We start from the raw sequence: 14093 nt of genomic DNA on the forward strand, positions 1-14093 counted from the left end.
CTCTGTACCTAACTTAGAAGATTTATCCCACCAGAGTTTGTGTCTGCTGGCATGGAAAGTCTCTAAGAATGTCTGTGGGGGGAATAACTCTGGTTCCTTCTCTCTGAGGGTTTACACTTGCTGGGACCTGTAGGTAGCATGGTTTTGTTGCAGTGGTCCACGTGACGTGGAAGACAGTATGGCAGGAAGCGCCATGAAGAAACTCCAACAAGGAGGTAGACCGGAGCAGACTAACTTCTGAATCTTCTAGCAGTCCCTCACACGAGGGTTAGATGCTATCTTGGCTGTAAGCCGCTCACTGGAGGCCTTGGCAATGCTCAAACCAGGGCTCACTCATTGAGAATGTCCCTGGCCGTAGGCAAAACACTCACCGAGACATCCTCCTCTGACCCCTTTCGTCAACAAGTTGTTTTTTTATATGCCCACAGGATTCCCTTTTGCTTGGTTTTCCCTCAATCACACCATTCTCTGTAGACTCTCAACACTCTTACATGAGAAAACCCCACAAGCCTGGCACTAAAATCCTGGTCATGATTAGTCTAGCAATGATGACCAGGCTTTGTTGGAAGTCACTCAGATTGCTAGATTTTCCCATTTTAATGTGGATTCATATGGAAAACTTTTCACGTGATTTTGTGCTGCAATTAAGGGGGTCACAAATCAAATTTCCATACAGGGAAGCTCCAATCATGAGATGGCTGGGTTTTCTAATAAGTTGGCCATTTGGTGTAAATGGCCTCCGGTTGTTGGCATGATTGGTTTTATAGTTCTGCAACAGTCAGAAAGCCACAGGTTGGAGACCAAAGAAATAGCTTTTTCAGTAACTTCTTTCTGAAAAGTTGAGCCATTAAAGGCTGATAACATTTACAATTTTTGATACCTATGACAGATTAATGTGTACGTAATATATACTGTACTGTATCATTCTGGAGTTGTGCAAATCATTACTGCACAAAAAGTGACCTTATTTTCTGAGCTAATGGACAGGAGAGACAACTTGTTACAGAAGACCAGATTCTGACTGCTTTACTATCCCAGTTCTGATCAGCTTCATCAGTTGTGAGTCTGTTTTTAATATCTCCATGTATATTGCACTGGAAATGTAGAAGAGATCTATTTAGTTTGTCTTAAAGGGTATCCCCTGCTATGTTGCGTCTCCCACCTGAAGATTAAACATGTTGGAGGAAGAAGGGTTGGTCCATTTGCTTAGGAAACCTCACAATGCCAGAAGATTTTCCTGCAAAGCTCCCTCATATCTAAGCTTTTGGTGGAGGATGCGGTCAAAGTTGCCGATCTGTTTTATTTTTTCTGGAAGAGGGACAGAAGACAAAATGGGTGGGCATGCATGACCAGGTGGAAGCAGCTATATCTCCACAATATTGGTACAAAAAAAGATAAAATAGGTCAGCACTTCCCAATAGAAATCTATAGGTGCATGCTAAACCATGGCTGCAACATGCAGTAGAAGCAGAAACCAAAAAGTGGCAGCAGCACGCAAAATACATTTGCACGCCTGTCCATTTACCTTCTGTCCCTCCTATTGGACCATATAAATGGTATCCTACCTTCCCTGGTTTTACTTGTAGGCATAGTCCCAAGAGAAGTGCATTCTTAAAGGTAGGTACCCATCTTTCCCATGTTAAGATTAAACCACCTGGTATTAGTGTTAGGTGGTGCTGCAGAGGTATTGTTCCATCAACCTTATTTGCATATTACCCAGAGGAGCATGCTTGGCCTTAAAAGTCTCCTCACTTTCTCAACCTCTAGGTGCTCTCCCTAAGGAGGAAAGATAGCATTCCTGACTAGAGATGAGCGAGCACCAAAATGCTCGGGTGCTCGTTGCTCGAGTTGAGCTTTCCGCGATGCTTGAGAGTTCGTTTCGAGTAACAAACCCCATTGAAGTCAATGGGCGACTCAAGCATTTTTGTATATGACCAATGCTCACTAAGGTTTTCATTTGTGAAAATCTGCAAAACCTACGAAAGTGATGGAAACGACACAGAAACGGATAGGGCAGGCGAGGGGCAACATGCAGGGCCGCATCTCAGGTTCCCAGGTCTCACTATTAAGCCACAATAGCGGCAAGAGTGCCCCCCCCCCCAACAATTTTTACTTCGGACAAACCCTCATTAGCAAGGCACACCTTAGCTAAGCACCACACTACCTCTAACCAAGCACAATCACTGCCTGCGGGACACACCGCTACCTCTTCTCCTGGGTTACATGCTGCCCAACCCCCCCCCCCCCCGCACGACCCTGCGTCCGCAGCGCACACAAGAGTCCCTGCGCAGCCTTCAGCTGCCCTCATGCCACACGCTGGCCTCATAGCCACACCACCCTCATGTCTATTTATAAGTGCATCTGCCATGAGGAGGAACCGGAGGCACACACTGCAGAGGGTTGGCAGGGCCAGGTAGCGACCCTCTTTAAAAGGGGGGGGGGGCGATAGTCCACAATGCAGTTGAGAATTGATAATAGATTGACGTTCGATCTTCATTCCAATCCTGTGCCCACACTCCATGCCCTAGACGTTCTGTTTTTTTTTTTTTTTAAAGTGCCAGGCAGGTACAACTCCGCTATGGGAAGTCTGTGTGCACCAACAGCATGGGTGGCTAGCAGGAGCCCACAGACGGTACATAAAGAAATCCCATTGCAGTGCCCCGGATAGCTGTGGTAACGTGAGAGAAAATACATGTTAGCCTCAGCCCACACTCCATGCCCTAGTCAGTCTGGGTTTTTTTTAAAGTGCCCCCAGGTGGGGTCAGTCACCTCATCGTCCAGCGGCTCTTCCTCCGAATCCTCTGTGCGCTCCTCCCTCGGACTTACTGCCCTTACTACTACCTCACAGATAGACAGCTGTGTCTCATCATCATCATCATCCTCCTCACCCACTGAAAGCTCTTGAGACAGTTGCCGGAAGTCCCCAGCCTCATCACCCGGACCCCGGGAACTTTCCAAAGGTTGGGCATCAGTGTAAAAAATTATGGAAATATTGGCTTCCACTTGGAGGCTGACAGCGGTAATGTAACGCAAACTGCAGTCAGAAAAAAATTATATGCAAGGTTGCAGAAAGGCCTGGCTGGGTAATAGTGAGGCACTACAACTCCCAGAAGCCAGGCAGTAAAATGCACACGGTCACAGGTAGCCCTAAGAAGGAGCTTTTTAAAAAAAAAATTTTGAAAAAGAATACAGGCTATATAGCGTGTATATGACTTTCCCTGTATCAGGGGCTGTCGCCGCACGTTGTGCGTGCAGTCGACGACACACACAGAGCGGTGTAAAAAATTATGGAAATATTTGCGTCCAGTTGAAGGCTGACAGCGGTTATGTAACGCAAACTGCAGTCAGAAAAAAAATTATACGCAAGGCTGCAGAAAGGCGTGGCTGCGTAATAGTGAAGCAGTACAACTCCCAGCAGCCACGCAGTAAAATGCACACTGTCACAGGTAGCCCCAAGAAGGACCATTGGGGTTCTTGTAGACAGGATTGTACACTACCACTGTCCCTGCCTCACCAGTACTGCCCCTATACTCTGTATAATTGACTGCAGACTTAGAACGCTATAGCCTGCACAGCCCGAGGTGAAAAAAAAAATTGTGCAAAACTGCTCCCAAGAGCCACAACAGTAATGCACATGGTCAGATGTGGCCCTAAGAAGGACCGTTGGGGTTCTTGAGGACGCCAAGACTCTCACTATAGCACCAGCAGCACCCTCCCTAATCTCTGCCAGCGTGTGTCTGAGGTGAGCCGCTGGCGGGACCGCTTTAAATACTTGGCGGTTACTTGATCTCACCAGCCACTCACTGCAGGCGGGTGGGATAGGGCTGGAACGTCACAGGAGGAAGTGGTAATGCCTTCCCTGCATGTCTATTGGCCAAAAAATGGCGCTAAACATGCAGGGAATTAAATGGAATGGACTCGAGTACTGCGTGGTGCTCGTCTCGAGTAACGAGCATCTCGAGTACCCTAATACTCGAGCGAGCATCAAGCTCGGACGAGTATGCCTGCTCATCTCTATTCCTGACCCATGTCACAGGCCTCTCACCAGTCAAGCCAGAAACCTACTACACACGGATGAGGGGCAAATACCCCGAAACAGCTGTCTGTGTATGGATTCTGGCTTGGCTTTCAATTCCCAGTCATTGTAAAGCTTGTATAAAGAGTCTAACATTGACTTGCAGGGATGCTGCCTTCCAATAGGTGGTGCTGCAGAGATATTGTTCCATCTCCCTTATTTGCATATTACCCAGGGGAGCATGAATGGCCATATAAGTCTCCTCACTCACCTTCTAGGCTCTTTCCCTAAGGAGAAGATAGCGTTCCCATCATTATTACATTCACACATAGAAAGTTTCATTGGATTTTGACAACTCCTTCTTGGCGCATTAATTTCTTTTTGTCAATGAGTGTAATTGGTTTGTCACATAGACACTTGTGAGTGCATCTTTTTCATCATCCCTGTAGGAATATTTTCCACATGCTTGCTGCTCTTTATGTTTCTTTACTGTTGTATTTCATACCTGGATGAGTTTTTTTTCTAGATTTGAAAATCAAGTTCCCTGTACAGGAGAAGCATGAGGTTTTTGCAGATAATAGGCCAAGAGCCAATGTGGCAAGGGAGGGGGCACAATCATCATTGGCGGTGAGTAAGCCCCTTGTATCTATGAGGTTTTGCCAGTGAAGCATTATTCTCACCTCAATGAGTTTGTCCATGTAACTCAACATCTGGCCTGCAGATGGCGCTAGTTTTCCAGTGGAAAAAAAAAGGGGGAGGTGTGGCACAGGAGAGACAGAAAGACAGAGGGAGGGAGAAGCAGGAATCATAAGCTGTCTGTGTATGTAGAGGAGAAGGAAGAATGGAGGGGTGATGAGTGGGAGGCATGGGGCGAGCCGTGGATTTAGGGATGCCTTCTGGGGGGCTCAGGAATCCTTGGTTGAGCCTGATGGTGATCTACTGCATAGGCTGCCATGCAAAATCACTGGTGGAGCCCCCAATGCCTCAGGGTAAGTCTGCAGGATGGGAAGACAATGAAATGGGTGGTAGCAGGGTCAGAGGAGGTTGCATGAAGCTTTGCTAGCAATGCATTTGGTGATGGCATGCTGCATGAATGATGCCTGGTGGAATTGGGGGGTGATGGTTTGCAAGCTCTATTGTTAACATTTGTGGGGTGAGGGCATTTGAGAATTCAGGGAGCCTGATCTTTGATTGGAGAGGGTGGTTCTGGTCTGTGATAGGGAGAGACGGCTCCTGGTTTTTGATTGGCTCCGACCAGATAAATTAGGGTGACCCTATTCTGGGGATGCTGATTTCAGGAAGGCTTCATTCATTTTCTGGGGGTGCAGTCACTGTCGGATATAATATGTCATGTGGATGAGGCTGGAGTCGCGGTGGGATACTGGAGTAACACATTAGGGGAGGGGGTTTCAGTCTCTGGGGTAATGGTGATGTGTGATGTAATGGGTGGGGATAGATTTGGGGTGTAGAAACTGGTGGGAGGAGGATTGTTTGTTTTTAATGACTGATGATACATTGTAGGCTGGAGATACAGTATGTGATACATTGTGTCATTATGTAGAGAAAATAGTTACATTGTGATAGAGGATGCTGCTGCTGCTTGCATTTGGTGGGCATATAAAGGGCAACATTTTGTGAATCATTGCTACCTTTTTGCATAGTGACTCACGCCTTAGCGACATGTAGTTGAGGTAATTCATTCTGAAGGTAGCTGAGGGGTTAATGCCCTATTCTGTAAGGTCTATGAAGGAGGTGGCGAGACCCCCTCCCTGGCATACTCACATGTTTGGGGAATGTTGGTGACTGTGATTCTCCAGGGAAAAGTGTATATTAGCAGTCTCTCTATTTCTAGTAACTCCCAATATCAGCTGTCTCGGTTCCCAGCTGTCTTCCTGGCGGATGACTGTCTGTTTGCAATTCTCTTTCAAGGGGCATCTGTGCCCGTTGGAAATTTTGGGTGGTCACCATTTTAGTTGTTCGCAGGAATTGGGTATATAATGATATAACAAAAGAATGCACATTGTAAATGTAGGGTGCGATGGGGGAAATCTGCTAGGCATCATAGCAACCAATCAGGATGCGGCTTATATCGCTCCAGTGATAATGAACGCGGGGAGCTCAGTGGTTGCTATGCACTAGATTCACTCTCTCGCAAGTGAGTATTTAATAGTATGCATGAAGATGAATCCCTTACAGTGTGAGGATAAGGGCTCGCTCACACTGGTGTATGGCGGCTGCATATGTTTTTCACGTGCACAGCTAAATACGCATGTAACATGCGGATTCTAAACCCCTATGGCCCGAATGGGTGTATTTTGCACCAAAATAGGACATGCTGCATTTTTCACGCGTGTAATAAATAAAACGCACATGTGAGTGGTCCAATAAAAATCGATGCACTTTTAGAATCGCGGAATAAGGAGGTGACATTTGCTCGTTGAGTGAGCGCCAAGAGTCCCTTTACATGGGCCGATAAGGAGCCCATTGTAACAAGTACCAATTGGTACAGCATGTTGATCGGCGCTCGTTCACTGACGGCAGAGGCTGGCCTGTATGGGGGCCAGCGATTGTTAATATGGTCGTTCATTCCCATAGAGGTATTGAATGATCATTAATGCGATTGTCCATTCCCATGCATTTATATAGGCTCTTTCACACGAGTGCATAAATGGGGCGTTTTTACGGGCGACCGATATACGCGACCATTTGTGGCATTGGTTTCCAAGGCATCAGTTCACATGGGCGAATATACGGCGCGTAAAAATGGCGACCCCTGAAAAAAAGGAACACATGTGACTGAAATACGCGCCGACACATATACATTGGGCAAAAAGATAGTTCTGGAGCTATGTTTTGGCCAATACATACCGGCGGGTCTCATAGACTCCTATGGGAGCAGGATAAAAAAGGAAGGGGGAGGCTGCGAAAAGCTTACAGGTGCCTCTATGTACGCATTAGAAGTCATTCGGCAGAATAAAGTCGAGCGAGGGTTTTCCGGGGGTGCAACATATTTTTTCACTAAAAACCACACTTAATGGTCGTATGAATGGGCGAGAAAATACTAATTACCCTGGCAGGAAAAAAACGTGCTTTCACACGATTTTACGGTGTCGTCGATAAACTGTAAAAACGCATATGCTCGTGTGAAAGAGCCCCATCATTGGTTTCTCTGTACACAGGGACCACTTAGCAATGTTATGCTCCTATAAATGAGCCAATTGACCAACAAACAAGAATTTGCTCATACAGAAGGGCCAATTATTGGGCAATTGAACCGTCGTGCCAGATAATCGTCCTATCTAAAAAGCCCTTATTACGCTAATGTGCAGCCACCTCAGCGCACTGTCTGGGCCTTATTATCATGCATAAGGCATGGTCTTTAGTAGTAGGGGGCACCTTGAAGCCAGGTAACCTATGCACCTGTTTTTTGAGTTGTTGTCCACTCCTACCTTTCAAACGTTCTCCAGATGGCTATGAGGCCGCTGTAGACTCAGACTCGGCAATGATAACAAAGCCTCCATAAGCCATATAAGGGTATGTTCACACGTACCTACATGACTCATTTTCCGCCATGGATTGATGTGCAAAAGAATCTGCAGACTATTACAGTACCAGCAAAGTGGGTGACATTTAAAGAAATCTCATCCATACACTACGGGTGAAAATCCACAACGTAAGTTGACCTGCAAATCAGATTTTACACCTGCAATATGTCCATTTATGCTGCGGATTTCCCCACAAATTGTTCCTCTTCCAATGAGTGAGATGAAATCCACATGCAGAAAAAACATCCCGTGAGGACGTACCCGAATTTTTTAGTTGAAAAGCCAATAGTATTCCCGTTGTGACTTTTACCTAAAGGGGAGCTCCAGGCAAATGTGAAGCTCACCTTTTTTGTAAATAGCCATTGAGGCATCTTAATAAATCATGTATACTGGCATGGAGCTTGCTACGTAGTGCCCAAGTTAGGGCCCATTCACATGGGTGTACGCAAATAGTGCCTTAGATTCTTGGGCGCAACTTGAAAAGGACAGTACACAGACCCCCCATCCCTGTGCTGTCCGATCCTTGTGGCCTGTGGAGATTGAATATGTTGTTCTCATCATGATACAGACCAGAATAGGACATGTATTTTTTTTTCTCACACGGACACTCGATCCATGTGAAAATCTGCCTGTGTGAAGAGCATAATTGGCTGTAATGGGTCTGTATGGTGTCCGTGAAATACAATGACAGCACAAGGATGGTTAATATGCCTATGTGAATGGGCTCTTAGCTGGTTTGTAGAGTCAGTCCTATTTTGGTGGAGTCGGAAGAACTGTACCGAATCTGGCTTATAAAAAAATATATATATGTATATATACACCCATCGTAAAAAAGAAATCCCTCCCCAGAAGTTGTCGGATGGGATGAAACTTTCTCTCTGATTGTAATGTTGATATAAGTAAGTGATTACAATATCAGAGCAAAAGGATCATTTATTGTGGAAAACTGACCCCTAGAAGGGAGGCTCTAGTACCCTGCTGTACCACCTCTAGCCTGGATACAAGATATGTGATCTGGGTGGGCATGGAGGTTCTAGTACCCTGTTGTACCACCTCTAGCCTGGATACAAGATGTGGTACAGGCAGGAATGATGGCTCTAGTACCCTGTTACGTTGCCTCTAGCTTGGATACAAGCTGTGATCCGGGCAGGCATGGAGGCTCTAGTACCCTGATGGGCCGCCTTTAGCTTGGATACAAGTTTTGATGCAGGTATGGAGGCCATACAGGTTCCATATGGTATCCTGTGGCATATGTTCCACATTTGCAGTAACTGTGTCTCTAGATTTTAGGCAGTCAAGATGGTATCCCAGATGGTCCCATACATGTTCTATTGGCTATAAATCTGACAACCGGGCAGCCGCAGAGGTGTGACAATGTTGTGGGGGCTTCCTGTGACCCCCTTGTGTGTACGGCCGAGCATTATCCTGCTGCTTCTTGGAAGCCACCATGACAGGAACACATGTGGCTACAGGATGTCCTGAACATATCGCTGATCTGTCATTGCCCCTCGTAGGGGTGATTGACTGTCGTATGCGATGACTCCCACGGACCATCACACCAGCAGTGGGGGCAGTGTGCCGCTCCACAGCAAAGGCGAGATTGAGGTGCTCACCCCGAGGTCTCCAAACACGAACACTGCCGTCGTCAGGGCCAAACTAAGCCAGGACTCATTGCACATGACAACCCGGTTCCACTACGCAGCGTTCAGTTCACTACACGACTGCATACAGAGGTAACAGTTGGTGTCAAAAGCAGCACATGTAATAGGTGCAATGAGACCAAACATCCTTCAGCCAAGCACCTGGAAATGGTTCCGACAGACACAGGGGTGTAACGATGGCACCACTTGTCTCCGGAAGGTGGATAACAAAACAGTTGGAGCTGCTTGTGTGTGTCGGACCATTAGATGATTCTTTTTACCGGAGTGGAACCGGGCTGTCTTCAGTACAAAATCCAGGTTTAGTTTGGGCCCTAATGGATGGCTATGTTCGTGTCTGAAGACCTAGGGGTGAGTGCCTCAATCCTGCCTTTGCTGGTGTGATGGTCTGGGGGAGGGTCATCGCATACGGCAGTCATCACCCCTAGTAGTGGTACGAGGGGCAATGACAACTCAGCGATATCAGGACATCCTGCAGCCACATGTGTTTCTCTCATGGCGGCTTCCAAGATGCATTTCCGCTCGGCCGCACACACAAGGGGGTCACATGAATGCCTCTACATCACTGTCACACTTCCACGGCTGCCCGGTCATCAGATCTATCACCAATAGAACATGTATGGGGACCATCTGAGATGACAACTTCGACCACCTACAAGTTTGCACAATCTAGAGGCTCAGTTACAGCAAATGTAGAGCGATATGCTGCAGGATACCATACATAACCTGTATGCCTCTACGCCGACCCATATCACATCTTGTATCCAAACTAGAGGCAGTACAACAGGGTACTAGAGCCTCCATGCAAGTCCGTTTCACATCTTGCATCCAAGCTAGAGGTGACCCTACTGGGTACTAGAGCCTCCATGCCCACCTGTATCACATCTCGTATCCAAACTAGATGAGGCCCAACAGAGTATTAGAGCCTCCATGCCCGCTCGTATCACATTTTGTATCCAAGCTAGAGGCGGTACAACAAAGTACTCGAGCTTCCATGACTGTCCGTATCACATCTTTTATCCAAGCTAGAGACGGTACAACAGGGTACTCGAGCTTCCATGACTGCCCGTATCACATCTTGCATCCAAGCTAGAGGTGGTACAACAGGGTACTAGAGCCTCCATGCCTGCCCGTATCACATCTTGTATCCAAGCGAGAGGCGGTACAACAGGGTACTAGAGCCTCCTTTTAAGGGGTCACTTTTTTCCATGTTAAATTGTCCTTTATTTCTGATATTGTATGACTTATATCAACCTTACAATCGCTGTTCTCTGAGCCAGTGTGCTTGTGCACTGAGCTGATTTCTTCAGAAAGCAGACAGCTCCATTTCCACTGCATTGGACAGGTGTGGTATTGCAGGTCAAACTCTGATTCATTTTAATGGGAACTTTACCTGCACATACCAAGCCTGGCCACTGCTAAGAGAACGGAACTGTCCGCTTCCTGCAGAAATTGGCTCCACTCACAATTGTATCAGACCAGAGAATAGCTGATCGATCGGGATCCTGGGTGATGGACTCCTGCCGCTCTACTATTGACTGCTTATCCTGAGGATACACCATCAATAGTTAACAACTAGACAACCCCTTTAAGGAGTGCTGTGTGTGAGCTCAGGTCAGAAACCTCACATAAACATAGAATAGATTGCAGGGACTGCACCACCGACTTGGTATGCACTTAAAATACATCTTTTTTTTATATCAGGGCTTCAACGCAGAGTAAGTACCATTCACACGAGCACAAATCTCACTCTTTGCGAGACGCACAAAACTTGCGCGAATATTAACTCTTTCCTTTTGAATGCAGTCATTCACAGATTTTTCCGCATGCTGCATGTTGTATCTTTTTCGTGTCCCTCGGAACGCATCACCCATTTTTTTCAATGGGACAGTCACACACATCACATGCCGATCCCGCGACACACGTGAAACAAGCACCAGAGGATTGCAATTTCACAGAAGTGATGCGAGGCGTTCTTGCATGAAAACTCCTCACATCCACGGGTAAAATGTGCAATATTGGGACGGGTTTCTCCACCCAATATCACGCTCGCTCGTGTGAATGTAGCCTTACTGTAGCTATGTTTCGGTCAATTTGTCCTTCATCAAGCACAATGAGTGACTTCATTAGCCAGGAGGAGAAATTCATGTGGTGGTCCTTCTGGCTAATATGGTCTCTCCATGAGTCTGTGGTGCGGTTCCGCCAACCTGATCTCTGGGTACGGATGTCCTCTCGAACCAGCATCCACTTCTACTCTTCAGTCTCAGGGAAGTCATTATATCTTGCCTTGTATAGGAAACTCCGAGACATCTACTGGTGGCTGATCAAAGCATCACAACTATGATCTGTATGCAGTGAGCACAGACTGCTTCATGTCCACAGGTGCCGATATTCACAAAACGATTTCATCACCCAGTGGGATCTGCACCATGCTGCCATTGTGAAGGCCAAAGAACGGCCAATGCCCTACTAGATGGGGGTCTCTAAGAAAGTGACCATTCGGTGTAAACTGGCCTCTTGGCTAAGAACTAGGGTCCTGCTGGTTTGGCCTGCGGCAGTCCTGATACATTCATGTGACTGCAGGTGTTCTATTTTCTCCATGTGTTGCATGGCGTCTCCCGGGGCCTTGGCTTTGTCTTAGTTGGTGGCTGGGGATCTGCTTCCCGCCGTGCTGTTTTCTGTCTACGAGACACCTCCTATTATTTCTGTTAGATTTCCTCTTCTACACACAAGTATATATTATTGTGACGGGGGGTTCTGGCCGTCTCCCAGGCCACCAGCTAATTACTCATCATATTTATCTCCTGCCATCTCACTTCCTAATCCTTTTTATGTCCTTTCCTGCTTTTGTTGTCTCCTTTTTTACATAGTATTGGCTCTATCCACAGGACTGCTAGGGAGGTCCGTATAGCTTTCCAGGCTTTACTCTTACATCTTCAGTTGTGCATTGGAGAGACCTTTCTATTTTCAATTAACCCCTTAATGACCGCAATATGTGTTTTTACTGATCTGACTAATGGGCTTTACACCTGCACATATATATTTGTAAGGCGGGTGGCTTGGTTGACTACTGACAGCCAGGATCTTGCTTTAACAGCCAGAAATTGAGAAACTTCACATTGTGGCAGTTTTACCCCTTGCATGGCACACTCAATAGCAACTGCAACATGGAAGTAGATTACATTGGGAGGGGCTGCTTCTGCCACCCATCAGCTACCCGTAGTGCGATTTGCAAGTTTCCGATGGGCTCCCTGCCTCCTGCAGAGTCTAATAGGCTGCTGTCATAGACCTAGTAGAATGCACCACATAAGTAATGCAGTGTATTATCTTAGCGAGTGAAGAATCACATCTTCAAGTCTCCTGGAGGCACTAAGAAGTAGTGTAAAAAAAAAAGTTATATTATTTTTTTTAATCAAGTCTAAAACAAAACGCTGATTTTTTTTTCCCCACAAAAATCTTGTTTTAAATGAATAAAATGCCAAAAAAATGTTTCAAAAATCAGCACAAATGAGGTATTACTGCGTTCGTAATAACCCAATCACTGGAAATATTTTATTTATCGCACGAGTAAACGTCGTAAAAATAATTTTAAAAAGTAATGCCAGGATCACTTTTTTTGTTCACTTCCCCCAAAAAATGCAATAAAAATCAATCCAAAAGTTACAAGTCACCCCAAAATTGTACCAATAAAAACTGCAACTTTTTCTGTAAGAAACAAACCCTCAAATAGCTCATTGCCGGAAAAATAAAAATGCTTTGCAATAATGCAGATTCGATAGTTTTTGTGTTTTGTTTTTTTTTAAATGAAAAACATGTTTTTATTGTCCTAATGTAGTAAAAAATAGTAAAATCTCTATAATTAGACCAACTTGATAATCTGGATCAGCACAATTACTGCAACACATGTTATTTTTACCAAATGGTGAATGACATAAAAAGTAAACCCAAAGCAATAAAAAAAAAAACCTATTATGTGTCTTGCAATGCAACAATAAAATTGCTATGTCCTTAGGGCACACAATAGGCTGATCACTAGGGGGTACGTCAAACAAATCTGAGATTGTGCTATGGCCAATGTTGAGCGGGGGTGGGACCAAGGGATTCCCTTAAAATTTTTGCTTAGAACGTATGTATGGTTCTTTGTTGTTACGTCTGAGCTGGACACAAAACACCTACCGGTAGTTCGGATCAGACGCCACTGTGGTCCTAAAAGCACAGATATACATACAATATACTAACGCGGAGAACACAGAATATTTATAACAGAATGAAAAAGTGGGGGAAAGTGAAATCTGATCCTAACCTACTAATATGATGACTCCCTACGTAGAAGTGGAGCACTCAGCCTGATGCGGGTGACCCCACACCAGGAACTGGGGCAACCCCGACTCTTCCTAGATGAAAACAGCGACAATTGCTACAATAAATAATACGTGTCATATAGATGTTAAACAACATACAATGAACTAGATGAAATACTAATGCAGTAATAGCATTAAGTCAGGAGAAAGATGTTAAAACACCCCAAATATCCTAAACCCAAAACAGACTTATCTGACAGTAGGAACAGGACAGGAGCCACTGACTAGGCCAGAAACATCTTCAGAGAAGTATAACCGTCGTCCTCAATGAGGAGGAGCCAGAATAAATGTGTACAGGCAAGTGCTGATTTGCCGGCTAGGACACACCTTCCAGCCGACCAATCCATCCACACACCAACAGAGAAGCGCTCATGTGGGCATCCAATGCTGAAATGACACTGAATACGATATGGCATGTGGATCACATGGGCTGGGGCTGATACCACGACATTACCCATCTTGATCCGCCACAACTGACAATCAGTGCTTAGCACTGTTGCCATGCAGTATTGGG

The 14093-nt window shown here is 45.8% G+C and overlaps 1 protein-coding gene across 4 annotated transcripts in view; it reads left to right on the top strand.

Annotated features, from left to right (window-relative positions):
• The first annotated feature begins 4807 nt into the window (after positions 1 to 4807).
• Positions 4808 to 14093, top strand: part of FAM171A2 (family with sequence similarity 171 member A2) — a 46855-nt gene continuing 37569 nt past the window's right edge. For all 4 annotated transcript variants that reach the window (XM_066586170.1, XM_066586173.1, XM_066586172.1 and 1 more), the window contains exon 1: positions 4808 to 5004. In XM_066586170.1, coding sequence (XP_066442267.1) covers positions 4881 to 5004 — 124 coding nt within the window. In that variant the 5' untranslated portion in view covers positions 4808 to 4880. The remainder of the gene's footprint in view (positions 5005 to 14093) is intronic.

This window comes from Eleutherodactylus coqui, chromosome 13 (assembly GCF_035609145.1).
Source record: "Eleutherodactylus coqui strain aEleCoq1 chromosome 13, aEleCoq1.hap1, whole genome shotgun sequence".
Taxonomy (NCBI): Eukaryota; Metazoa; Chordata; class Amphibia; order Anura; family Eleutherodactylidae; genus Eleutherodactylus; species Eleutherodactylus coqui.